Source organism: Chroicocephalus ridibundus, chromosome 2 (genome assembly GCF_963924245.1).
Source record: "Chroicocephalus ridibundus chromosome 2, bChrRid1.1, whole genome shotgun sequence".
NCBI lineage: Eukaryota > Metazoa > Chordata > Aves > Charadriiformes > Laridae > Chroicocephalus > Chroicocephalus ridibundus.
In genome coordinates this window covers 113813812-113841393 of record NC_086285.1, presented here as the reverse complement: position 1 = coordinate 113841393, position 27582 = coordinate 113813812, and the positions used below count along the sequence as shown (strand labels likewise).

The 27582-nt window shown below is 39.3% G+C and overlaps 1 protein-coding gene across 1 annotated transcript; it reads left to right on the top strand.

Moving 5' to 3' along the window:
• Positions 1 to 1346: 1346 nt before the first annotated feature.
• RAB12 (RAB12, member RAS oncogene family) lies at positions 1347 to 27564 on the top strand. The gene is made up of 6 exons (XM_063326571.1): positions 1347 to 1817; positions 15267 to 15327; positions 23081 to 23219; positions 23757 to 23846; positions 24827 to 24931; positions 25443 to 27564. The coding sequence occupies exons 1-6, from the start codon at positions 1574 to 1576 to the stop codon at positions 25554 to 25556; spliced, it is 753 nt and encodes a 250-aa protein (XP_063182641.1). The 5' UTR covers positions 1347 to 1573; the 3' UTR covers positions 25557 to 27564.
• Positions 27565 to 27582: the final 18 nt, after the last annotated feature.

Sequence of the window (27582 nt, the reverse complement as noted above, 5' to 3'; positions counted from 1 at the left end):
TGCACAATTTAGGAAGAGCCGAGCAATCTCAAAGATCTATGAGTTACAGATGGGTCACAGCAAGTGCCTGACTTTGGAGAACATTATAATTCTAGAGGAAGGACCTAAGTGGAAAAAAACCTCAACTCAAAACAGAAAGGTTATCTTGTTATGCTGCTTTACTTGCCAGATTATTTCACTCTCAGTGATGGATTGTCCCTTCAACTACCTAATTATAGCATTACAGATAATCAATAAGAAGAGGGTAGGGCGAGAGTAATGCACAAGAAGTGTTGGAATTGATTTGTTAAGGTGTTTTTTTTAAAGGTTTAGACCCTGCTGATTGTTTGAATAACTGTCAATACTGCTGGTGATGAAAATTAGTGACAGTTAAAAATGTTAAACTAGTACTGGTTCATTTGTTTTTTGTTTTTTTGTTCCTGACAACATAGCCTTACTGTCGACCTGTCTCTTGATTCTTCAAGAAAATTAGCTCTTGAGAAAATCATTCCTGTATGGCAACGGTTTCCTAAGTGTAAAGCCCAATTTGACATTCCCTTGTGGAATTTCCTTAGCCTACAAACAGTACCGAGAACCAAGAAAAACGGGACCACATTTTCTCAACTATCTGCTAGCTTTGGCGGCCCGCACCTCTGATGTTCAGAAGAATACTGCGTATACCTGCAAACATCAGTTAAAAGCATGAATCCTTCTACCTCTGGAAGTCACCCTGCTGCCAGCGGCTGCTGAAAAATTTAGGATTGTGTGAACTCTAGGTCCTCAGTGCTTGGAGAGGTGGACATTTCCTCGAAAATTACGGCGAGCAACGCTCACCCTGGTCATTTTCCTTCACGTGATTTATGACACTACTTCTGCTAATGCCATTTTTCCCTTTGCTTGGAATTTGAACAAGCACAGGCGGTTGGGATGAAAAGGTCCAGGCCCAGGTGCTAGGTATTCGAGTTGGCTTCGACAGAAAATTCCACCCCCGTCCCACACCAGACCGGCGCGTCCCACTCTACGCAGGGGGTCTGCCGGACTAATCGAAGATAAATTTAGAGGGAGACCCCAGCGCCCCGGTGGGGACAGCTCGCACTGGGCTTCGAAGCAAGGCCTGACCGGGTAGGCTCCGGCCGTGCGAGGCCGGAGGCCGCCACCCCTCACCCACCTCAGCCAAGGGGCTGAGGCGACGGAGGCCGGGCCCTGAGGCGCGGGGCCGCTCGCCCTCCTTCCCTCCCCACTTGCGGGCAGCGCCCGCAGGGACCCTCGGCCGGCCTAAACCCCGGGGGAAGGGCGGAGCGGGCGGCCGCTCCCCGCCCCCGGCACTGCGGCGCGGGGCCGCGGCTCCGGGACGATAGAGGGCGCTGGGCGGCCGGGCGCCGGGTTGGGCGCGCCGCTCCCGGCGGTGGCGGCAGCGGCGCAGTTCCCGTTCCTGTTGCTGTTCCCGTTCCCCATCGGGCCGGGCCGGGCGGCGGCTGTGTCTCGTCCTCGCTGCCCCCCTCCTCCCCCTGCCTCGCAGTCGTCGGCGCCGGTGGCGGGGAGGGCGGGAGCGGGGAGGGAGCGCGGCGCCAGGGCGGCGCCGCATGCGTCGCTGATGGAGCCGGGCTCGGGGCTGCCGCAGCGCAGGTTGGGGGGCGGCGGGCTGGACCTCGGGGCGGGCTCGGCGGGGGGGTCGCCGGCGCTCTCTGGGGGCCAGTCCCGCCGCAGGAAGCAGCCGCCGCGGCCGGCCGACTTCAAGCTGCAGGTGATCATCATCGGGTCGCGGGGGGTGGGCAAGACCAGCCTGATGGAGCGCTTCACCGACGACACCTTCTGCGAGGCCTGCAAGTCCACCGTGGGTAAGGGGAGCCCGGCGGGCCGCGCCGCGACCCGTCCCGTCCCGACCCGACCCGACCCGACCCGACCCGGGGGAGGGGGGGAGTTGTCCTCGCCCCGCTGCTCGCCCTGCCCACCCTGCCACAGGGCCCGGCCGGGGAAAGACCGGGCTCGGTGTGGCGGCCTCCTCCCCACGACCCCGTCCTGCCGTCTTCCCCCAAGTGTGCCCCCCCCCCTCCGTCGCCACATGCCGTCCCGAGGTTGTCCCCCTCAGAGGCCTCACAGCCCTCGTCCCTTTCAGGCTGGTCCCCGGCCCCTTCCCGCGGGTGGGTTGCTGGGCCGTGTGCCGCCCCGCCGTGGGGAAGCCCGCGGGGGTTTGTGGCGGGGGAGCCCTTGGTGTCAGGCCGCCCAGGTCGCTCTGGGTGGGAAAGGTCGCGGAGGGCCTGCCTGGTTATCTTGGCAAGTTTTGAGAAGGTTTTGGGGGTATCCTGTTTCAGCCTCGCTAACGGCAAACAAAAAAGCACAGTTTAAAAATTAAAAAAATAAAAATTACGGATGGTTGGTAAAGCAGGTTATTGCGCACAAGTCTGAGATGTTTCCTGTAGGGAAACAGAAGTGTTTTGGGAGTTGTTAAAAGTTGCAGTGTGTGTTCAAAATAGTCGATGGGACTTCAAATACTCTTCCAGCCCGTAGTCTGATTAACTCCAGGTTGCTGTTACGCCTTCATCAAGAAACCCTCCATGATGTTAGATCTGACAGAGTTTAATGTTTTGTTTCTTGAAGAATAGTACCTCTTGAGCATGCTGTGGGTTTTGCTCCTCACACAGCTAACTGAAGGAGAGCAACCTCCTGGTTCTGTAGTGTGCTGTCTTATTCATGGTGTAGTCATCTCTACGAGTCTTGGAGGTAGTTTAATGCCTGTTGTCTTTTAATACACAAATGTGTAAAGGGAGGAAAACAAGCTAGTTAGTCCGCGTTGTTATTAGAGTCCTGTCCTTGGAGTTGAACTCCTGTGTCTTGCTGCAAGGCAGTTGTTAAGTCTGTGTCATTGGAAAATATGTGTGCTCGGCTTAATTGTAGCTTGGAATGTGAGTAAACTTATAGCATCTGATGGAAAGCCTTTTAGAAGCTGAATTATTACTATCAAGAACTATCTGCCTGTGACAAAATAATATACAGTGACTCCTACTTTACTTTTAATGTGTATTTTATCAGTTGTTTTCATTCTTTCCTAGGTCCTCTAAAAATACAAATCTGGTAGTGCAGATTAGCACTGTTAGCATCGATATATTTTTGTTTCGAAGTTAGTAACTTAACCTTGTAGAAGCTAGGCAGCGGTAGCATATCAGAGGGATTAATCCTCAAGTAACGTATTGTAATGAAGAAATGCTGATGGCTTCGGTGGATGGACAGATTTAATTAAATATATGGTACAGGTGAGAAAGTAGAACTGACAGTGGAATGTATTCTTTCTAAATTCTCCAAGTCAATATATTGTTTTGAACTCACGTGCATCTTCTTTGGGTTGACCTACATTAAGGGTTCCTTCAAGGCTGGGCTGCTGTCTGTAAGTAGCATGTTTCCTGATGTGAATCTTGAGAAGTGAGAGGAGGTACTCTAGACCCCGGTCCAGACTTCCAGTCTGGTGCCTTGTAAGCAAAACTGATTTGCTAGATGACTGAGACAGTGATTGAAGCAGGGAAGCTTCCTTATTTTAAAAAAGAAACAGGAAATAAATGGTGGTATGCTGCTAGACAGAAGATTACGTAATGTTTGATGTACAAAGTGTGCCAACATAAAGCAGCATAGGGAAATTGACTCGTGCCAAAATGCATGTAGAAAGACTTGACAGTAATGGCATTCTTTCAAGGTTCTCCGACTAAACTTGAGAGCTGTTGAGATTCCCCCGGATCTTTTGACTGCTAAATGAAGGAGCTTTTCACAGTCAGCTTGCACCTTGCTTTTTTTGCACCGTAGCATAAGAAAAAGTAACCTCTGCTATTTACATTTCATGTAGGTTGAAAATAACCCACACTCCAAAATGACCTGAGGTCAGACTTTGATACGCAGTTGAAATCATAAAGCTCTTTCTTTGTCACCACTTACTGTAGTGGTTTTCAAGAATTAGGAGTGGAGAATGTGTTTTGAAACATTGTTGAAAACCCTGTGACTGATACAATTTCAGAGGAGGTTATGCAAACTGAATATACCTTGAGATTAAATTTGAAAAAACTATGTAGCCAAAAGAACGATGAAAATTTGTTGTATCTACCTCTTATTAACGAAGCTGTATTTTAAATGGAATGCTAGAATACATATTTACTCCCTTATGTTGATATTGATGGTGTCAACCTTATGTTTATGTTTTTATACTAAACCAGTAGAAGTACAGGCAAAACAGAACAACATTTAACACCATAACCTTTTGTATGAGAGTGTACAGGCTACTTGGAGGTCTTCTCCAATAGTGGAAGAATTGCAAATGTCTGAAGCTTTGGCTGTCTTCTGGCCCTAAGAGCTGTTTAGGATAATAACACCATGTCACTGAAATGTGGAGCGTTTCTGCTGAAAAGGGGAGGTGTGGATTCAATTTAGAAAGATACGGTATTTTAATGCTAATTTAAGAAGACTACATTGCCAGATTGGTAAAGTAAATTCTATAATAAAATCATGAACATGTCTTCAGTCCCATCTCAAAATACTGAAGTTCTTTGAAAGTGTTCAAAAATAGCTTGGCAGATTTCAGCACATTATTCATAACAGCACACGATGTGCTGTTGATCTAAAATTCTTTTGATGTGTTTATTTTGGGCATTAAATTAGTTGCATAGAATATTGTGTCTACTTAATCTGCTATTGACATAGTACTGAGAATACTCAATATGCTCAAATATTTACTGATTTTTGCATGTGGTTGTCAGATGAGAAATAGATGTTGTTTACAATTTTATGTGTTAGGTCTGAATGTTTGTTCTTACTATTAGGTTATAACTTATTTTTATTACTTGTTTGGGCAAAGAAATTGTTTTTAGAAGTGTTCCCCTGTACCTGTGATGATGTAAAATTACTCTTTTCTTGCCAGTATTAAATCCAAAGTAGTTAAAGTAACTTCTTTTCTATAATGGAGGAATGCGTATGTGAGGGTGATATCAGCATCATATTAGCTCTGTCAACAGACATAATATATATATACTTTTTATTTTAAAATAAAAATCTCTGTTTATGATTTGTTACCCCATGTACCTGCATTATTCACGCAGGAACAGAATCCAAAAGTTTCACTTGGAGGTTTTTCAGACTCTTGGTAATTAAAAACCAGTATACCAAATCCGTCACGAAAAAAGGTGATCTTTCCAAAGGCAGCAGGTAAATACTCATTGCCACATTTGTGAGAAGGTTCAAAGATGGGTGGTGATGGAAGAGTGTTTGCCTTTGCTTCTTCCCCCATCCTTCTCTGCTCCCCCCAAATAGTTCTTATCCCGAAAGAAACACATCTTAGTTCAGATCTCCATAGTGGTCATATTATAATTTGTATATATATATTATTTTTTTTTAAATGGTGCTATCTCATACTCTTTTTCATCAGAGTCCCTTTATTTAATAGTCAAAGGCCTCTTCCCAGTGTCTGTACAACTACTGCTTAGTCTCACGGTTGTCTATCCTCCCTGCATCCACCAAATTTTAGCTCATTCCCAATCTCTCTGCTGTTTTTCTTCCATGGCAGATCTACAAAATTCCTATACGCAGCAGTATTTCCTGTCCATCTAATTTTGCCACAGGCGTTATGCTTCTCTGTGTTTTAATCTCTGAACCTGAGGTTCCTGCTCACCCAAACCTGAGGCCCTGCACTGGCTCGCCTCTCAGGCGGCTGGCTCTCCTGCACCCTCAAGTCAAGCTGAGCTCCTTGGCTTTTCTTTTACTTGCTGGCTTAGTATGGAGAGTTTCTGAGGCCTAGTCTTATCCTTCAGCTCTTTTCCACCAGGTCTGAAAGCATCCCAGGAAAGAGGCCTTGCCCTTGATAATATCAAGAGCGGTTTGGGTGTCCCACGCAGGCTCATTGCTGGCTACTACAGTACTGCTTGTAGTAAAAGCTAAAGCTTCCTTCCGTCCTGGTTTGCAAGCAAAATCGTAAGTAGAGCTACTTGGCTAAGGTCGTAATGGGAAGGTTTGTTGTGGGTCAGGATGGGAATCTTGTGACCTGTGATCTGTTTTGGACTAATTGTAGCCTGTAGGATCCAGATCAGTGGCATGCAAACGCATTGCAGTGTAAGATGGCTTTGACTTCACAAAAATGCTCTTTGACCTTGCTTCACCTTACTTTGATGTTAGTGTGAAATGGTGTGTAAGTTGGGAACTCATTAGATTTGCAGAGCTCTGCAGCTTTTACTTCCAAAGCAGTTCCTTTTAAAATACCGATGTCCATGCAAAATGCCTAACGTCCATCAAATAAACAGTAGTAATGGTGAAAACTTTAGGTTTGTCTTTTATCAGAGCAATCTTAAGACAGCTTCTGGTTCTAATATGTATACACATATATATGATATATAAATATATGCACATTTATAATTATATATATGTGTATACATACGTTTGGGGTTTCTGTCACAATTCAGACCCTTTCTTCATTCTCTTTATCCTTAAAATTGTGGACTAACAACATAAATGTTAAGTTTCATTCCTATAAGGTTGCCATATAGCATAATTATATTCACTTACAATTATCAGCATATTCATTTTAGAAGTATCAATTGGTCATTTTTTTCAGAACTGTCTGTTAAGTTGGTCCTCAGTTTTGTAGTTACCCAGTCAGTATTTATTCTCACAAGCACTGTAAACATGGTATATGGTTACTAACCATTTGAAAAATAAGTAAATAATAAAATAAGTAAATTATAATAAAACCAAGTTTAGTAACTTCGTGTAATCTGAGATGAAGAACAATCTACCTAAAACTTTTGGAAAAACATCCTGCATCAACTAGAGAAACATATCTCTTTTTGCTATGCTTGTTGTATGTCCCTGTGGGCTCTTTCTAAGAAATATAGTGCAGTTTAATTTTTCTTTACGGATTTTTTTTTTCCCCTTCCATACAATGTCACTGAAAACTTAGCTGGGGTGGGGAGAGGGAAGAAAGGGTAGAGATAGATGTCTCTTGCTTTACCACATCATGACAAAGTAGCAGTAAGATGTCCTTACTTTATACACAAAATCAGCTCTGTACTTGGACTGAGAAATTTTTGCTGTTGTACAAAACAGGAGGAAAGTTCTGATCAGTGATAAGTATTTCTGTGAGAATTGAGCCTTCTTCGCATGTCCAGGGTGTTAATACCTGTCTGTTCTCATATATTGGCTTTTTGGCTAGTGCAGAATAACCTAAATAAAACAAACAAAACATCTCATCAGTGGTGTGCTGCAATTACTTGGAAAACTATAAATAGAGGAGAGCAGGAGGCTGGAAGCTCGCACAGAAAACAATTTTGCCTTACACAAAACCTTAAGATAATTAGGGAGCGTGTATGAACCTGTCTTGTTTGTCTTCAGTTGTGTAACCATAAGTTTTGGAAGGGAACAGAAGCCTGTGTTCCCTGCCAGCTGCCTTTCACCTTTAGGAGCAATGTTGTCACTTGTAATTGACACTAGGGACTACAGCAACTGAAAGCACCTGGCCAGTCATTATTTGCCTCAGATGTGTCAGCTAAGCATATTTTACAGCATTGGGTGTAGTCAGCAATTATTTTCCATGCGTAATTGTTTGAGACCTCATAAGGTGAGAAAACTGTGTTTTAAAATAGGAAAATGTTGTAGGTTGACGGGATAAATAATCAGGGTTCAGGAGTCGGGTTTTGGGGAGGTATGGGGTTTTTAATTACCAAGAGGTTGTGAAGAAGAGCAAATTTGAAATTGACATTGTTTTCTTCATTTGTAAACTGGATGCTAATTTCAGCTGATAGAAATATTCAGGTACTGGATTATATCAACACTACAGAACTGTCAGAGTACCTTGTAGTCCCTAGTCAGTACACATACAAGAATATGCAAGTAAAACAGCAGGCAAAATGAAGAGGCCACTTGAATGGCGTTGACTGTGGAGTTTAGTTTGCAAGGAGAGTGGAATGCAGCTGTCAAACTCAGTCTCTGCTGTGAACAGCTGAGCGTGTCAGGAACAACAGAAAAAAAAGCCACGTAGGGCCATATGATTCTCAGTTATGGGCTTTCTTACGTTTTTCTGGGAGTTGTGAGCTTAAATGTTTGTTTTATGAAAACATAGTGCATGCGCAATGCAAAATAATTGTGGTTTTAGCTAAACCATAAAGTGGAAGACATGGGCTTTTTAGAGTGCCTTTCATCATAAAAATTCTGAAGTCTTTGTAAACTGTTTTCACTAGACTGTCCTTAAACAAGAAAGAGGATTAATATTCCCTGTTAAGATTGCAACTATTTAACAGCGTATAGTGACACTTTTACAACTTATTTCTTCTGATATCCAAATGAGTGGGAAACTTGATAGCCAAAACAAAATGCTAAATTCAGTTTCATTTTGAAATAGATTCTGCCTTTTTAAAATCTGGGTAGTGCTCTTCATGAAACAAATTTAACTTTTCTTCACATTCAGTTTTCCTTTCAGGTCAGGTAGTTGTAGACCAGTAGCTCACTTTGTTTTCCTGGTCTATAATCAGAAGTTTTGAAAATAAGTCTTGTTCAAGAAGGCACAGAGAATATCATTCCTTCTATGCTCCCCTTCCATCTCATTCTCTTTATCAGAATTTTGGTGCATGCTTTGAACTTAGTGCCGTAAATAGTGTCAAAAGACTACATTTTGTGAAAGGCTTTAGAATTGTAATGTCCACGAAAATGTAAAGAAATGATAATTTCCTCCATTCTCATTGAGTTTGGAAGTACCAAGTATGTGAGGTTTTTAGAAGCTGTATATCGGACATTCAAAAATCCCTGACAGTCTCCTAAAAACTCATTATAATTACACCTTCAAAATTTATTCACTGCATTATATATTACCAAATTTTATTTTGTTTTATTTCTCTTGCTGGTGTATCTGTTTCATTCTGGTCTGTAGCACAGTTGCCAGTTGAGATACGGGTACACTTTTATTTTAGGCGAGCAGTCTCAAATGTCTGCGTGTTAATCGTTCTAGAATTACACGCTGAAGCTTTATGGACAACGTCCTTTACCTGCCTCTAAAATAATCCCCAAACTGGCTCATATCTGACTAACATTTAGTGCTTCCAAATATCTTTTTAAAATCTTTACTATGCAGTTTGAAAGAGGTATTTCTGCTTTAGTGTGTTTTAAAATTAACTGCATGTCCTACAGCTTCAGTTAAAATAAAATACAGTGGGTTTGGTTTTGTTTTTTGGTTTTTTTTCTTGAAACAGTTTTGCTAGCCTTCCCCTCTCCCTCACTGTGTACCTTTTGTTGTTGCTTGCAAGATGGTAGAAATCAGTATCAAAGCTATTGAGCATCTTTTCATTGACTTCAGGAGTTTCTGGATAGGTGTAGGTATTGTATTTAGTTACAGACCAGGACTGACAAAGATGGTTCTTACCTCAAGAAGAATGTGACCTCAGTCATCAGTTGTAGCAGAAGTAAGAAAATTTGTATAATGCTGTTGGATGTCCAAATTAAATAAACTGTCATAGTCTTTGAGTTATGTGTCTGTTCTAATGGTTAGTTAGTATGCAACCTCTGAATTTTTAAACTGATTGTGTTTCTTTAAACGTGGTCTGATTATTTTTCGCTGATTGAATTGCTTTGATGCAAATCTCTAATAGGCCTCTGAAAATTTAATCTATTGGAATTGATTTTAGTTGGAGGGGATTTTTTGTGCTCTATTTGCGTCTGTTTTCCCAGCTCCTCCTTTAACTTCATTATCAGGAAATCTTGGCCTCTGAAAGGTCACTCTGGGTGCATTAAGCAAAACAGTTTCCACTTCCTTTTTCTGCCACTTCGGGGGGGGGGGGAAATAAAAAAATCAAAAAAACCTAAAACCCAAACACCCCCAAAACCCAATGAAAAATGCATAGAAAGACGTTTCTTCACTATTTTTTTTATTTCTAAAATCTAAAAGAAGCTAAATTCTTTTAGCTTTAAAGGGAGAGGGTACACACAGTTGTGTGTGTTTCAGTTTGTGCTTTAGTAGATAATTTGGTTCCTGTTTGGGTGGAGAAATTAATATATTATAATCTGTTCTGGGCTAGACTTCATTTTTATTGGATTTCAGTCTCAAGTTTGGTTCAGTGACAAGATACGTCATCCTCGCTGACTTGCCCTTATCTAGAACTTCATTAGTGCACGTCTATTTTGAGTGTCTGTTCTCTTTCTTTTAAGGCTGTTTATTTTTTAAAGGAGTGCAGACAGTTTGCTTAGCTGTGTGTTTAATATACTTTTAAAAATCACTTCTATTCTACTAGCCCTTTATTTTCCCTGGAAAAGGCATAGTTTCAGTTGAGTCCTTGTTGTAATAGATGTTCTCATTTGCGTGAAGCATGTTTTTAATCTAAAGTTCATGTGCTATTAACAAGAACAATGTACTTTGTATAAAATTTTGAAAATCCTTAACTAATAATCTTACCGTACACACATTTCATAAGTGCTGCTGTACTTAATGCCTTATTTGACATATATCTAGCCTGCAGGGAGAGGGTAGCAGCTCATTTGTAGTTTTAAGTGGTAAGGCAAACTGATTCGGTATACTTTGAAATGTTCAATAGATACAAAATCAGAAACCCAAACCAGAGGCTGAGATCTGTATTTTTGTGCCTTTTCCATTAGTTCTTATGTGTGTGTTTGGATGCCTGAAAAATGGAATTTTTGGATTTCCAGAGAAAAATGGGGTCAAAGTCTGGATTCACTCATAGTGTGAGTGTAATAACCTTAGAAAAACTGAACGCATTGATTGCTTGTGGTCCATGCAAACCTGATGTATGGAGAAGAGGTGGACTTTTTAATGGGAGAGGAGATTGTGATAAGCCTTTTGGTTCCCCTTGCATCACTGTGACCTGGCAAAGGGCACGCTTCAGTATGATTGTAAGCACATGCACTTGTTGGCTCCACTGGCATGTGTACCTTTCATTATTCGTTGACAATAAATTAGCCAGCAGCATTTAAAATGCAAACTAGGTAGCGTGCAAACCAGCAATAGTTTGCCAGCCTTGTAGCACCTAAAGAGAGCCTTTTAAAATCTGTTCTTTTTATAAAAATTGCTGCTCAGATTTAATGCAGTTGTCAACAGTAATTATTGATTCCTCTCTTTTATTGAACTATGTACAAAACCGTGACCTCAGTTCTATTTGCATAATTAAGGACACAAGGTGCTTAAGTGTCTTGTTTGTGTTAGCTGTTGTTGACATCCTTTTAGGGGACACCTGCCATAACTGGAGGCGCACAGTGGGGAAGGTGTTTCTGTAGCTGTGCTAGTAGAGTGTTATGCCAGGGCTAGTGAGTCCTGTCTGTTGGCACACGGATTCTAGCACACCGTTTGTGCAGCTATATAGCTTCAAGGCCAGAGCAGCCTCTGGCAGGATTGAATGCAGAAGAAATGCCAGTGTTTATTAAACTTGTGTGTTAGTTGTGTTTTGGGATCTGCCTTAAGGGAATGGTAACTGCAAGGACCAACAGTATCATTGCAAACGCTGGGAAACTTGGAAAAATTCTGACAACATACCTGTACTTAACAGGTCTTAGAATTGGGTTTAACAAGACTGAGAAAGACATGCCTTGCTTAGAGCAACTGTAAATTAAGAGTCTGTTGAAGCAAGGATTTTAAAGAATTTATCAAATCTTGCTGGCATCAACACTGGAGCGTTACAAAGCATTTCTTTAAAAACCCACACCATTTTCTAAGAGCAGATTTAATACCTTCTCTATCCTGTGCTGAATAGAGATGCTTAAAAGAACTGTTCTCAGTTATTTTGCTGAAGAATGGGAGTTTGCAGCGGTTGCTCCAAATCTTCCGTTCTACAACTGCAAATATAAAGAACATATAAGACTGGCTTAGCATACGTGAATGGAAAGGTGCAGTTGTCTAACTCTCAACGTCACGTGTGACTAATAGGTATTTGTTATCTGTTACAGTGGAAAGTGTTAGTTTCCTGATTGACTTTCAGAGAACATTAACAGCTTTTCCTCTTGTTTTTAATAGCTGGAGTAATTGTACGGATAGCAAAATTTCTCATTTAGGTATTTTCATTGACCTTAATCAAGCTAAATAATTTGTTTCATTGAACTTTTTTCTTAACTTAGTATTTGAAATTGAAGTGGAAAACAAATGATTGTGGTATCGTTTTAATTGAATTACTAATTTGTATGTAAACTCAGAGCACTACCTTTGGCAGGTCTATGGTGAAACATGGTAATGAAACCTGACAGGCTTAGGAATTTTTTTCTTTGTGTGCAAAAGGAAAGTTGCCAGATGTTTTTCCTGCAGTATTGGCAAACATGAAGTTTTTCGTATTGTGTTGATGCCTACAGAGCATTACTAATTATAAAGAGCAGTTGAGCAACCTTTGCTTAGTTCTGGCAAGCTGTCTGACCTGAGTGTTAAGTGATTCAAACAGTTCTGTAGAGGAACATGCTTTTCCAAAGCTAGTGGTTTGCATTGTTCATTGCAAAATTTAACAGTAGGGAAATGTTTCATGGTATGACTTTAAGATGATTAATAGAAAGATCTGCCTTTGAAATAACAATGTTATGGACGTATTATTTATTTTTACATCATCTTTTTAATAGGTAGGATTTTTTCTACTTCATTTCATTCATACGTTTTGCCTACTAGTACCAGGAAGTCCCAAGTTGAAAATTTACTTTACTAAAACAGTTGGAGTTTTTCTCTCCATAGTTCATTAATTATTTTTCCTTTTAAAAAATACAACAAAACCTTTTTGTTCCTGAAAGACAGCAGTGTGTAAACCACCTCTGTAAAAATAAAAATATTTTGTTGATGGAGTTGGTGAAACTTAAGTGAAAGTTCTGTGATGGCTTTTAATACACAATTTTGTATCAGAGATGGTTCAGACTTCTTCTTTTGTGTGACAACAAGACTTTTTCTTTACACAGCAGAGCTGTCTTCTCTCTCTGCTCAGATCAAGCTCCTCTACAAGTATAATTGTTAGCCTAAAACAAGTATACCCCACCTGAATGAGCATCCTAGATTTTTTTTTCTATTTAAGCTTCTATGGGAGAGAAAAGTGAGATTTGTTTGTTTGTTTTTTTGAACCTGAGTTCTCAGATGAATGGCAAATCATATAGTATGTTGTGTATGAGATAAGGGCAGAATGGGGAAGAGGAAGGAAGGGAGGGGTTTGAAGCAATTTCAGTTAATATTGATTATCTTCTTAGCAAGTAAAGCTGCTGTCTTATTTTACACAAAGCTGTGACCATAAGACAATTGCATTTTATAGTTTAAAGGCATTTCTATAGAGAAAAGGCTTGTAACAGTAGAAATGTGGGTATGTTTCTCTAAAAAAAAAAATCTCATTAATAGAAAAGCAGTAATTACAAGAATTCTTATTTCCCACATTTTGGATAGTAAAGCGTAGTTGGATCATTTCACTTCTGCATTTATGCTTACACAGATGATGGTTTTTCAAAAATGTAGAAAAATACTTCTTAAAGTTAGAATTAGTAAATGCTCTGAAATGTTAATCATTCTAATATTTTTTTCTCAATTTCCATATGAATACTTGAAAATTGCCATTAAAATTGTAGACCGTGTAGTACAAATCAGCTCAACACTTTAGCTCCTGTATTGCCTGAGAACCCTGCTGGGGTTTGAATGGGATACATTTTGCCAAGTGAAGAATAAACATCAAATGTCCTGAATAACTCCAAGAATTGGTGAATATGTGCGCTAGACACTTTTAAGGACCTGGAGAAGGAGACCAAATGTCATGGTGATAACCAATACTTTTATCGCTATGTATTGTACAACTGCAAGCTGTTTGAAGGGATTTTTGTTTAGGAGAATGATTATCAGTGATTCTTCCATTTATTTAGTCTAGCTGAACAGTGGCAACCCGCTTTGCAAATTAAAAATAGAATTGAATGTATCCTTTGCATTTCAATTTGTAGAATGTATCTAGTTTTTTAAAACTTAGTCCATTTCATTGTCCCGTACTAACAACTTTACAGACATAACTGTCTTTAAAAGCACTTTAAAATAAATGCCAAGTCAACAACATGTAACTGGTTTTCAGGATATAAAATGCACTTTTTTTTCCCTACCTAAATTTTCAGGAGTTTTGAAAAGCTTTGCATAAGGGCCAAATTTAGTCCTTTCTGTCAAAGTTACGATCCAGTCTTGAGTCTAACAATATCGGCAAGAATACTCGGCTTTTACCAAGGGTAGACATTAGGAAAATGTGTAGGTTTTGTTAGAGAAAATAAAAATCTTTTTTTCCTCTTCACTTTCATCCCGGTCCTTAGTATACAATTATACATGAAACAGCAAAAGTGTTTCCAACACACTATGCTTCTACACTTCTGTGTGAGTTTAAGTGTACCAGTCTGAACTATGTTCTCTTGTCTTTTATTTCCCTCTTTTTGATTTAGCAGTGTTAGGAGGGATGATGTTCAGAACGAAGAACTGAAGCAAAAATCTTCATACAAATGTATACTAAAAATGAACACATTCACAATCTACAAATGCTATGATATTCTAGGACATTTGACAAACATGTGAAATATTTTTGTAGTTGAGGTGGTAATCTTTTGTGTCTAGGTATTGTTTGACCATAGTATGTCTTACATGTTGATTGCCAACAGTATTATCTTTCTGTATAACGAGGTCTTCATGGTTCTATCTTTGATATTTAGCATGCATTCAAAATGTGGCTGGAGTTTTGAGATGATGGATAAAAGTACCATACAGGTATAAAAGAAATTTTAAAAGTCAAATACCCTCTCTAAGCAGTTTGCTAATAAATATTTGCAGGAATTAAGAATGACAGTGCTAACAGACTTCCTCATAAACCAACCACAATTCCAGCACTTGCACTGAAGTGCTTTACAGATGCTAGGCATCTAGCCTGGAAATCAGATGTGTATTGTTCCCAGTTCACAGACAGCAAAACCGATGTGGAGGAATTGGTTTTGCCCCATGCCTCCAGGGCATCTGTGCCAGTTGGAAGTAGGGCAGGCTTGTCCTTGACAGTCAAGGTGAATAGGGAGAAACAAACATACCGGGTCTGGTTTACTGTTATGTTGGGTTTACCTGCTGCTGGAAATGTTGCACAAAGTGGAAGGTGTATGTTGTGATGCTGCCAAATTGGATGGCTCACAGACTACATAGCGATTGTCAAATCCCCATGGTGTTTCTGAGGTGACTCGTAGTGGTGCAAACCCTTCTGCTTGTTCAGACTGTTACAAGTTAATATTTAAAAAAAAAAATAGTTATAATTGCACCCTCATTACTTTTGCTTCTTATTCCTCCTTTTCTGTTTACTGTATTTTATTTATAGGTGTTGATTTTAAAATCAAAACAGTAGAGCTAAGAGGAAAGAAAATTAGATTACAAATCTGGTAAGTAAAACAAACGTGCAACCAGCAGTATGTTTTAATTTTGATGTTCTAGCATGAATTAATATGCTTGTCTAATACTATTAACTGTTATAAGCTGGTTTAGCTCTTTCCTTATTCCTCCTCTCCTCCATTCCCACGAGACTTAAGCAAAACCAAATAGCCCTTAGATTTTAGCGAGGGTAAAGGAGGAGGAGAGATAAAGTTAGAAATAGGATGTGAATGTAATTACTGAAATGTTAATGCATCACAGAGGTCTCAAGCCCCTTTTCCTAGAATGGTATCACCTACACAAGAAATAGAATAGGAGTTCTACAAAAAACAAAAGGTGACTGTGTTAAATAGACACTAGAGAAAATACGCTTTGGGATTTTTTTGTTTTCTGGACTGTTTAAAACTGACCTTCATTGTATCAGCAATCACAAAACAACGGTGAAGTATTTTCTAAACTGTTTTTCTAAAACTTAGTATATGCAGTGCTGTTTCTTTGACGCTATATTAAATAACTTTAAAGTGAAAGGCATTCAAGACTAAGTAAATTATATCCACTCTAAACAGCACTGAGAAGTAAAATGATCCCATGCAAATAAGACCCTATAACTTAACTGGTACTGGTGTTGTACTACAGAAAGCTCAAAGTCTGAGCTAAGCTTTTCCTTTCTGCAGTAGGTTACATGTTTCCTGATAATGATTCTCCATGTAAATGATTAATACAGTTTTTATTGTTTAGAAATTATTGAGTTTAAGAGCTCCTTTGTTTTGCAGAGTAGCACAATACATAAATGTTATTATGAGAGAATAAACCAGCTATGTTCTATACATTAATCTTATATACTACTCTGTAGAAGCTTAGCTTTGGTTTATTAACAGATGCATAATTGGCATAGTTAAACTGTTAAAGCTGCTAACAATCCAGAGCGGGGGAAAGAATCTCTAAATATACTTGTTGTTACACTTTTGGGACATTCTGGTGGTTTCTCATTCTTAACTACATGGATGCAGTGAATTCAGCTTACTAACTCCTCTTGGCAGGTCACCATCAACTCTGTTTGTCACACCATGTGTCTGTCTTGCTTCCTTCTGAGTTAACCTGCTGCTTCATCTTTGGTATCATCAGTCACCTAACACTTGAATGTTAGTGGCATGTCTTCATCCATCATCTGTCCCTGTTTGGAAACCTATGACCACAAGGCTGGCAGTTGAGCCAGCAATTGTTAGCCAGGGTCTGCCGGAGCTGACAGAGGTAACAAAAAAATTCTGATATGGAGATACTACTGTACGCCTGATAGGAATTCTTGCTATGAAATGTGCTAAGCTCATCAAACAATTTGTTCATGTTGAATAAATTCTTTATGGGAGAGATGTTTTGTTGGAAAAGAGCTGTTTAAACCATTATTTTCCACATATTGAGAATATGCTAGTAGTGTATAGGAAACTTTTAAAATTAAGAAGTGATAGGTTGCTAAAATGTAACCATTACTCCTGCGCTAAGCCCTGCTAAAATGGTGGAGAAAACAGAATGTGAAGAGATAATATTTTAAAATATGGTAAAATCCATGAACACAACATCCTGCTCCTAAATGTCACTTTCTCTCCAACAGTGGCTATTAAAATGTTATTCTTATACTTAACCCTTAAAACTGTCTTGGCATACTCCTGAACTCTTATTGTCATAGAATCACAGAATTGTAGAATCGTTTTGGTTGTAAAGGACCCTTAAGATTATCAAGTCCAACCATCAACCTAACACTGCCAAGTCCACCACTAAACCATGTCCCTCAGCACCACGTCTACACGTCTTTTAAATACCTCCAGGGATGGTGTCTCAACCACTTCCCGGGGCAGCCTGTTCCAATGCTCGACAACCCTTTCAGTGAAGACATTTTTCCTAATATCCAGTCTAAACCTCCCCTAGTGCAACTTGAGGCCATTTCCTCTCATCCTATCGCTTGTCACTTGGGAGAGGAGACCAACCCCCACCTGGCTACAGCCTCCTTTCAGGTAGTTGTAGAGAGCGATAAGGTCTCCCCTCAGCCTCCTTTTCTCCGGGCTAAACAACCCCAGCTCCCTCAGCCGCTCCCTATTGTACCTTCAACTGATAGATTAAAAGAGGGAAGCAATTTACCAAGTCAAACACTTGGAAGTTTAGAAACACAGACTTAAGCTGCACAGCTGATCCTAAGTCAGTCTCCGTTCATACTTACACAGAGACACAATTAAGGTTGCCTCATACTTCCTGGTAATCTTATGTACAATGATTACAGTAAACTTACTGCAAAAAAAACCCTTTTATTCAATGAACAGACAATTTCTAAAGTTTATGCTTTTCTGTTTTCTTAAAATGACTGAAGTTAAGTTTTGAAGCATCAGAGTTTGATTGTTTTTTCTTTTTAGTCATTTGATTCTATTTCAAACAAGATTAGTTTAAAAAGAAAGTTTAACTTTGGTGGTTTTGTGGTCACTTGATGTGTCTCTCCACTGACCACTGTATCAGCAGAGTGTTCTCCACAGACCTCTACCACTTGAATTTATGAAAAAACAGCAGTACTGTGTTGAATATATCAAGCAATTAGGTGTGTAAGACATCCTTTTGAAAGCAGCTTTCGCACCTGCAGTTGTTTGTAGGGTAGCGTACAAATTGGACTTGTCTCCCGTATTCCTTTCGCAGTGGGATACTCTGAGCTAAGGATCACAGAGGCGTCTGATCTGTCACCCGTAGCTTATCTGTTCCTGCCCGGTCCCTGCTACCTCCCAGTACCTCTTCCCTCAGGAAACAATCTCCTGCTCCTTAGAATATGAAATGGTAGAGCAGCAGTGAGGAGGCAGAGTACTGTCCATCTCCTCCGTGCCACCTGGAACACTGGTAGTGCCCCCTGGGCTGCCAGAAGTAGTAGATACAGTACATCTGCTGCTGCATTGCAGTTCTTGTCTGAAACAAGCTCATACATCTGTGAGACGCGATGTGTACTTGCAGCTCAGGCTGTGGGATAAAGTAACCAGAGCTACTGGGTAGCGTAAGCGCCCGAGGGAATCCGAGCATCTGTGAATCGGTGCTTTTACAAAGCTTGAAAACTAGACCAAATAATCAGAAACCCATTCTCATGCTTTGAAGCATAGGTGTGCCGGGAGTAGCTCAGCAGGACAGTAGTGAGTGTGACTGTCCCCTCCTACCTGTGCAATCTGGGCACTCAGCTGACACAAGCAGCAGTCACTTCTGGCTTCCTCTCTTGAAGGGCCTGGTTACTGGAAGCTCTGGGATCCTGCCCCTGCTCCCAGTTCCCTGCTGGGGAGCCAAAGGGACTCTCTGGTATCTCTGCAGGTTTAATGCCCAAGGGAGCCAGTGACCCAGCAAGAAAACGGTCTGATTTGCTTCTGGAAGTTGTTTAAATTGGTGCTTTCTCATAAAAAGTTCACATTCTGCCAGTTCAGCATTTTCTAACGGACAGTTGTCGTCTTGGGAAATCTCTGGGGCGAGGAGTAGTCTGAGGAAAAGATCACCTGTCCTGGAATGCAACATAATGTAGTTCCTTCTGTTCAGTAGGAGAACAGAAATAAGTTATTTCCTATAATAAAATATTTTAAATATATTTGAGGAAAAAACTCAGCTTAACAAGTAGAATTAACTTCTAAAATGACTTAAAAACATTTTTAAAAATATTGCCTGTAGGTTCTATAAAAGCACAGAGCATGTGAAAGTGTTAAATTAGTGTTAAATTTTTATGTACTTAAAAATACTTTCCTTTCTATTGCCAGTTCACACCACCACTCATAAAAAAAAGTTTAACTTCAGAGCCAAAGACAGTTTTGAGTCTGTGTGTTTGTTTCAAGCAACTGTTTTAGATAGACACAGAGAACATTTATGTAAAACAAAAATTATCCAAACTTATTTTAATTAAGATCAACTGTATTTGTATTGTATTTTATGCAGTGTGAAATAGTGAGAACATGACAAATCAACACTTGAAAATGGGCTTTGTGTGGTTTTTGTATTTGCTTTTGTTTGGTGTAATGTTTGTATTTTTGGAGTGATGTCTAGTTCTTGTTTTGGAAGCAGAAAAACAGAACCACGCAGCGGGGTTGTATTGTTGCAGATTATAGATGGTCAAGGAGTCATACGCTGTATGTTTCTGATTATGATTTAGAAATACCAGTGTTTTTCCATTAGAACCATTTTTTTCAAAAAAATCAATGAAAGAAAACTGCTTTTAGCATTAAAAAAGGAGTAATCTGTTGTATCTTTTTCAGTGATGCCAAATCATTGATCAAGTTGTAGTAATCTATTATTTGGACTTTTGGAGTTTGAATTAAATTGAACTGACTTATTCTGTTATGTCAATTCTGACCAGACCAAATGAAGAACTAGCAGCACTTCGTATCACTTACAAAATTCATGGAGTTATGTACTGTTAGCTATCCTTACTAAAATACTCCAGCTGCAGAAGTGTAATAAATACATCAATGAAAATAGCGTAACAAACTTAATTGCTCCAGCACTGCACATGAATGGAGGGCATTTTAAGTTAGATATGCTTTTAATATTAGGTCTGCATTGGGGGTTGTCACTTTTTTCTCAATATTGGAAGAATTTACTGCACATTTTCATGAAAATGAAGGTAGTACCTGGTAGACGGTGAGATTTGCCACGTGAAAGATCAATTTGATACTCTTTTCAAACTACAGCTTATTTAGATAGCTTGGGGTTGCATTCTAAACTTACTTATTGCAGAAATAGTTCCCTAATTTTCACCTTACTGTTTGAAGAAGGCTAGTAAAATATTAATATAATGTTCAAGACCGCAAATTCAGCTTACTTTCTTCCAGTTTTCAAAGGAAACAAGGATTAGAATATCGTGCTTACAATCACAAACCTGTTGACTGGTTTCATTTAAACTTGCTGCGGCAGTAGAGGCATTGGTCGTATGAAGTGTGGGGAAGTCCATGACTTAAAGCAAGGCAAAGAAGGTCAGCCATAACTCAATGTCATTATGCGACTGGCAGGTGACAGTCAGTGGCCGTCTGGCCATTTAACGTACATAGTGGACAGCCAGGCTATCCATGAGTGTTTTAAACTAGCCACAGCATGTGGTGTGTCTCGATTACCCAGTAAGCCAGACTGCAAGTTGTATGATATTTGGGTGAATGGCCTACACAAAGGGGAGTGCAGGAGGACCTGAGGGTACAGAGAGGATCAGCAGCCTGGGAATACTATAAACTTTTAAAGACCCTGATGGTGTTGTGGGGTGAGGAGAGGCTGACAGTACCAGGTAGGCTTGAAGATACAGCACTCAGCAGGCTTAGGGGAAATGTGGAGCTGGAGGTAGCTGGAGTGGCAGAGTGTAATGTTGCATAGTTGGCTCCATCACCCACCCCTAGGCTTATCCAGTGTGTGGATGACTGTCTTCAGTCATTAGTGTGTTTATTTCCCCTCTGTTTTTCTAATGTATGAACTGAGTGATGTGGTACACTGGTAGCCCCTCTGTGATGGGAGTTGCTGAAGGTCCTTAGCGCTGACCTGAAGGCAAAGCCAGGTGACTCTGAAATAGTCCCTTCATATCTGGGTTCTGGTAGGGGCACATAGAAGAGGGGGAAGACCGGGCAGCAAAAAACCACAACTCTTCCCATTATTCTGGCCAAAGTTAGAATTGATGCATTCTTCCACATCAGGTATTGCCTTCCACCTGCTGCCTAGTCTGTGTCTGCTCAGAAGAATGAAACTAAAGAGATCCCATCCTTAATAAGCTTGATCAGTAGGCTGGATCAGCAACAGATGTCAGGGGCTGCTCTACAAGGTCATAATTCTGAGAAGTCTGTTCATAAACACCAAAGCAATGTTATCCATATGTGGAAAATCAACGGTTCATACTAGAATTTTTTAATTTTTCATGCAGTGAATGTCCAAAGGACCTTTCAAAAAATAAATCTGACCATAGCAAAGAAATAATGGAAGAGAAAGTAGAATTACTTCCTCAGAGTAATACTTATATTTGTGATTTCAGCTGCCAGAACTTGTATTGCTTTAATAAAAATGCCTCATTACTGATAAGAAAGCAACCAATTAACCATCTAAAACTGGTCTGAAATACTACTACAGCTTGACAGGCTTCCTGTTTTCACCTTCTGTAGGGTCCCAAAGGGTTGTATGAATGCAGTTCTGAAGTTCTGAGTAGAGAATGGGGTTTGAATAAAAATAAAATAAAAATGTGTGTGATAGGAATTTGTTCTCTTCTGCCCTATTTTGTGATGCCATTGGCTTGCAGTGAAGTAGTGGTCGATATTTATCCACAGGCTATGAAGCAGAGCTTTCAAATCTTTTTCTAGTGGACACTGCGTTCTTTGTGAAATCACTAGCAAAGATTTGTTGCTATCAAGTACACTTGTGGCAATTTCAGGAGAAAGTTAAATACTTCACTTTTAAACATGCTTAGTTAAAATTCTTAAAGATTTTGTGAAGAGCAAAATAGGTTTTTGATAGTTCATTCTACTGCTTGTTGTGCATAGGCTTTAAAAGAAATAATTTGTCAGGACAATCGATGTGGCATTTTGTGAACATGGCATTTTTTTGGTAACAAGTGTTTTGGGTCTCCATCGTTAATCTCATTCCCAAATTCATCCTCCTTCTTTTGTCTAAAATGTGATCGTTGAAGAGAATTCCTTTTGAACTTTTGAGTCCCAACACACATGTGCGCATTTTCCCCCATCCACTCTTAATTTTGGTCCATCTTTTGACTTGCTCTAACAGTGAAATTTCAAAATTATCCATTGGCTCTGGGGGCTGAACTCAAGCAGTGAATGCTTGATCACTTTGGAGCACCATATAACTTACTTTCCAGTTGTGATACCAGTCACATTTTAAGACTTATGATATGCACCAGCTATTTTTTTAGTATAACTAAATCTTCCAGAAGCCAAAAATCTTCCAGAAGCAGCCTTGATGATACGATTGAAAGCAGTTCACAGGTTTTCATGGTTCAGTAAATAATAACCCTTCGGTCTCATCTGCTTTGGAATATAAGCTGTAGCTAGTACAGGCGACATGGTGTCATTGCTAGAAAATAGTCTCCTGTGTAAATGCACCCCGCCTGAAATACCTACAATGCTGAAAGTGAGAATGGAAATGTTATTTGAACACCTCAAATTAAGAGATGTAATCATGAAAGCTGGGTGTCTACTTTCGAAAGCTGTACCAGATAGTGGTTGCTCACTCTTTTCATTCACATCTGCCAGTATCTTCTGCATTAGTTTTAGAACCATGGCTGAATTGCTGTGGTTGATCCCAAAAGGCTCTGAAAGCTCGAATCATAACGATCAGTGCATTGCTCATTTTATAGTTGGATGTCCGGCTGTGTTTGATAAGCATGTGTCCATTTCTTTTTTCATTTTTTTTTTTAGGGCTATTAAAAAAACCCACAAAACAGAAAAAAACCCCACACCCAATCAAACCCCAACAACACAAAACCAGCTTCATCTGCTGGTACGTTTTCATTGGGCAGCTTCGTTCTCAGACACATGTAGAACTGTTTGGTGGCCTTTCTTGGTGAAGTTAGTATGGGATAAGTAGTCCTGATACAAAAACTTTTTATGATTGAAAGTACTGCTCCATTTTTTTTTTGGCCTGAAATTCACGTATATAGAAGGAAACGTTCAATATAGAGTGTCTGATGAGCGTGGGGCTGTGTTTATTAAAATGTAAACAAAGTTATTCTGTACTTCGTAAATTGGTGAAATATTTGTGCCAATGTTTGCTGCTGCTTCTTAGGGACACAGCAGGTCAGGAGAGATTCAACAGCATTACCTCAGCTTATTACAGAAGTGCCAAGGGAATTATTTTGGTGTATGATATCACCAAGAAGGAAACATTTGACGATTTACCAAAATGGATGAAAATGATTGATAAGGTAGGCATTAAATGTTTTTTTACACATTTTCTTAAGAAGCAGTTTTTTTCCTCAAAGGTACTTTGTAGGACTTTTTTGATATAGGATTACTAAAGTAATGCCAACTAATTTTCATTGGGTTCTTTTAGCCAGGATTTAACATTAACACATTCTTGTTGGAAAATGGTTGTCTATTCCTGCTTCCTTGAACTAGAATTGTCCGAGTTAGAAGTGTCAGTGGAAATCTGTAACATTACTCATTTACCTGTGCACTGGGGCAGAAAAAAAAGTGTTTTATTTCCTGTCTGTGAAATAAGGTCATTATGTTCATTCTTAGATAAACTAGAATAGCTAGTTCTGAAGTCATGTTTTAAAAATAGAATTTCAAAAATCGAAGTTGAAAAATCTTTGAAGTAAAGTTTGTGAAGAACTTGTACGTATAAACTGTGTAGTTGTGGTTCCTTATTTAGTAGAGGAATCACCCTTTTTTAATATTGTGTTGACATTATAAAATCTTACATTCCTAGGTTTAGTTAATTAAAAATGTCTTAATTGCAGTATGCTTCAGAAGATGCAGAGCTTCTATTAGTTGGAAATAAACTGGACTGTGAAGTTGATCGAGAGATTACTCGACAGCAGGGAGAAAAGGTAAGAATAGGTCTAACACAATTCTTAGTTACTGTTAGAAGCAAAACTGCCGTGGCATTGCTGCTGCTGATGGTCCATGGCTACTCTTGTTCAGACTGTTAGACCTAAGGAGCGTATTGAGAGTGGTGGTGTTCTGTCAAAATCCATACAGTATTTGCTTACTTAAAATTTGCAGCTGTATGCTTGCCTGCTGGATCAGTATGTCTTTGCTCTAAAGAAAAGAATAAACTACAAGTTAGCTGACACTACACAGCAGTGCAGGGATTACTCCTTCTGGGGCTCTGTAAGAGGATGTAGTGAAGACTTGAATCACAGAGATATCTCTACTTGGGACATCTTTGTGAGCCTTCTTCCAGATGTTTGCTTTTCAGTAGTATTTTAGGCCAGGCAACAGCCCTGATTGATTACTTAGCTCATCTTTGGTTTATGTTTCTTTTGTTCTTTTCCAACTCCAAAAGTGGTAAGGAGCCTGTCAAGACAGTATGTTTTAGCAGAACACTCATAGCACCATCTTGATCAGGATACTGTCAGTATGGACGTACACAAACGTTTTCCTTCAGCTACCCATCATGCGTTTGGAAGTAAAGGATTTCCTGTTAGAGCGTCAAGGCTAATTCTTTCATCCGTACTTCCCTTTTCTGCATTTTATGAATAAGATTGAGATTAACTCTACTGAAAAGTTCATACTTTTTTGGCAATCTGCAGCAATCCATGTCAACTGAAGACATTAATTTCTCAGATTTATGTCTGCAAAAATGTAGCACACTTTTCCAGTAAACTAATTTTAAGAGAAAATTAACTGTATGTGGTAATATTTGCTGTACCTTGGAGATTCAGGTTTATTAATTGAATTAGATTTCTTTCACAGATTTGTAGAAAGTTGTGGGGGTTTTTTAAGGCTTTTATGGGGAGTGCATATTTGCTGTTTGTTGCTGCTTATGCATATCTTCACGTAGTTATTTTATTTTCTCTTCCATCAGTTTGCACAGCAAATAACTGGGATGCGGTTCTGTGAAGCAAGTGCCAAGGATAATTTTAATGTGGATGAAATATTTCTAAAACTTGTTGATGACATTCTGAAAAAGGTACAATATTCAGGTGGTAATTCCTCTGACCATGTAAACGGTCTGTGTTTAAATAATGACTGCAGGCACTTGTTGGGAGGACATAGAAGATGAGTGCACAGAGTCAGGTGAAATTTTTGGTTAATATGTAGCGGGCATAATGTAGTTCACAGCCTCTGCTGAACACTTCAGTTAATAAATATTACTGTTGAATTTGGTAAACATCTGCTCCTATTTGCTATACTTCCTCTTTCATATAACTTCACTGTGTATCAGCAGCTGACTGTACATTTGCCTGCTTTCATTTGTGGGCAGTAATTTAATTGGTTTAGGAGGTGGCTTTATTTTGACAATGTCTTCTAACTTTCCTCTGAAAGAAATTCTTGATTCAACTTACTCGAATGTAGTTCAGTAATAAGAATCAAAACATCCTTAAATGGAGGCTTTGGCTGAGAGTGAACTCTTGAAAGGAGCTCTTTGTGCTGAGTTCTGTGCAGATGACTGTTTACAGGTGATTTTTCTTTTCTTTAAGATGCCACTGGATGTTATAAGAAATGAGTTGTCCAACAGTATCCTGTCCCTGCAACCAGAGCCAGAAATCCCACCAGAACTGCCTCCTCCAAGGCCGCATGTCCGTTGCTGTTGACTTGTTCCTCCATACAGGATGAAAAATAGGAGTGGGAGGGTAAAGAAAGTATCTGTACTACTCTGCACTACAATCATTTGGCAGTTTCTTGTTGCACTTTGTTATTCGAGTCAGAGCTACACACTAACTTGTAAATATGCAAATATGCAATCCTGTGTAGGATTCAGCTATAACATTTAATTATTACCCCTCTCCCTCACAATGATGTTTCATTCATTGCCCCAGTGTTATAAATACTGTACAGTCGGTGGGAATTTACCACACTTCCAGTCGAGGAGGAGGAGAAATTAAATCTATACCTATTCTTGACATAAATGTTGTAATAGTTCTTGTTATTATAAACAGGCAGGCAGAAGCTCTTCTGGTATGAAGATAAGTATATGGTGCTTTGCTAACTATTTTAAAGACAAATTTTTTAAAAACAGAGGACTTTATGTACAAAGCTTCCATAATCAGCATTATGTTTCCTTTTAATGTAGTGAAAACATTTTTGGCTGTAGCATCCTCTGCTGACTGGATTTATTGAAAAGCTAAGTTTAATTTTTGGCAGTCTTTTATTTATTTCGATTAATGCTGCACCCTTTCTTTGTATACCAAGACATCACACCTGGTGCGGATCTAAGATTGCACTCTGAAGTAGCATATATAATTTTCTGCGTAAGCATAAACTTGGTTGCAAGAATTAAGTTTCAGTAAAAGAATTGAGATATATTCGAGCTCTAAAAGAAAGTATAAAAAGCAATGCTGCTGTCCTAGACAAATTCTTTAAAAAGAAAAAAAAATTAAGATGATACATTTTCCTGTGTTAAGGAATATATATGTGTATTTGTCTGGACATCTGTAGGGTTGGGGGAAAGGGAACCTAAGGTAAAATTATTTTCTTTCCTAATGGTGGAAATTATTCCCATCAAGCAAATACTGTGTTAGGTTTTTGTCTGATAATGAATTTGTGAATTATATCTTTGGTATATCTTTTATTAAAATGCACTGTTTAGTTTAGCTGTGGTAAATCAATAGTTACATATTTGAATAACTTGGTGTGTCCTGAATGTTGTGGTATTGAAAAACATTGTGGTCTTTCTAAACTAATGAAGTGCAAATAAAATTTTGTATTTATGAATGACAATGGAACTGCACCTGTTATTAGAATGGCAAGTATCAAATGATGGGTAAAAGGTATAATCTGGAATATGGAACAACACTTGTTTTTATTTTGTTATGATTTAATTTCCAGTTTGACAGTTCCTGTAGGTGTAGTTAGAAGAGCAGCGGACGTTAGTTGTTCACCTTGATCACTGCTCTGTTGGGAGAGCAGCTGACGACCTAGCCCAGCTGATATCTTCAAATAGCATGTGACTGCTTGTCATGCTATCTTAGCAAGCGGGCGCCAAACTATTAATTACGCTGGCAACACAAGTATGAACCAGTCTTTTTCACACTACAGCTTCTCTACTTCTCATTCTCTGGTGCTGGAACCCATCTTGTCACTTTTGCCACTCTTCTAGCCAGAACACTGGCACTGACCAGTAAGGTATACCACTGACTTAAGCAGCTTCTCTCTGTTTTCTGGAAGCAAAAAAGACACAACACACTGTTAACATTAAAAATAAAATAAAAATGAGCCCTTGTTTTACAAAGTAAGCTCTGACATTCTGAATACAATACCATGCAGGTCTTTAGAACACCTGGATTTCAACTGACAGATTTAGGAAGCATGGTTGATATTTGTGCTTATGTCTTCTGCCACCTTGTGCCTAACCAGTTTGCTTTTTTACATAGTAAACTTACAGTTTACTATCATATGGGTAAGGTAAAATCAATTTCTAAAGCACTTGTAGGACTTCTGATGGTACTGTGGGCAGTAGCAAGGAAGGGAAAATTATGGAAAATGAGTTTTAACTTGACAACCATTTTATTTTAGTTGATTTGTTTTTATTTGTACTTAGAAACTTGTGATTTTTTTCCTGCAGTTTTTGAATTTAATAAAAATTAAGAAATTTGACTTAGATACACTTTCTTGTAATTC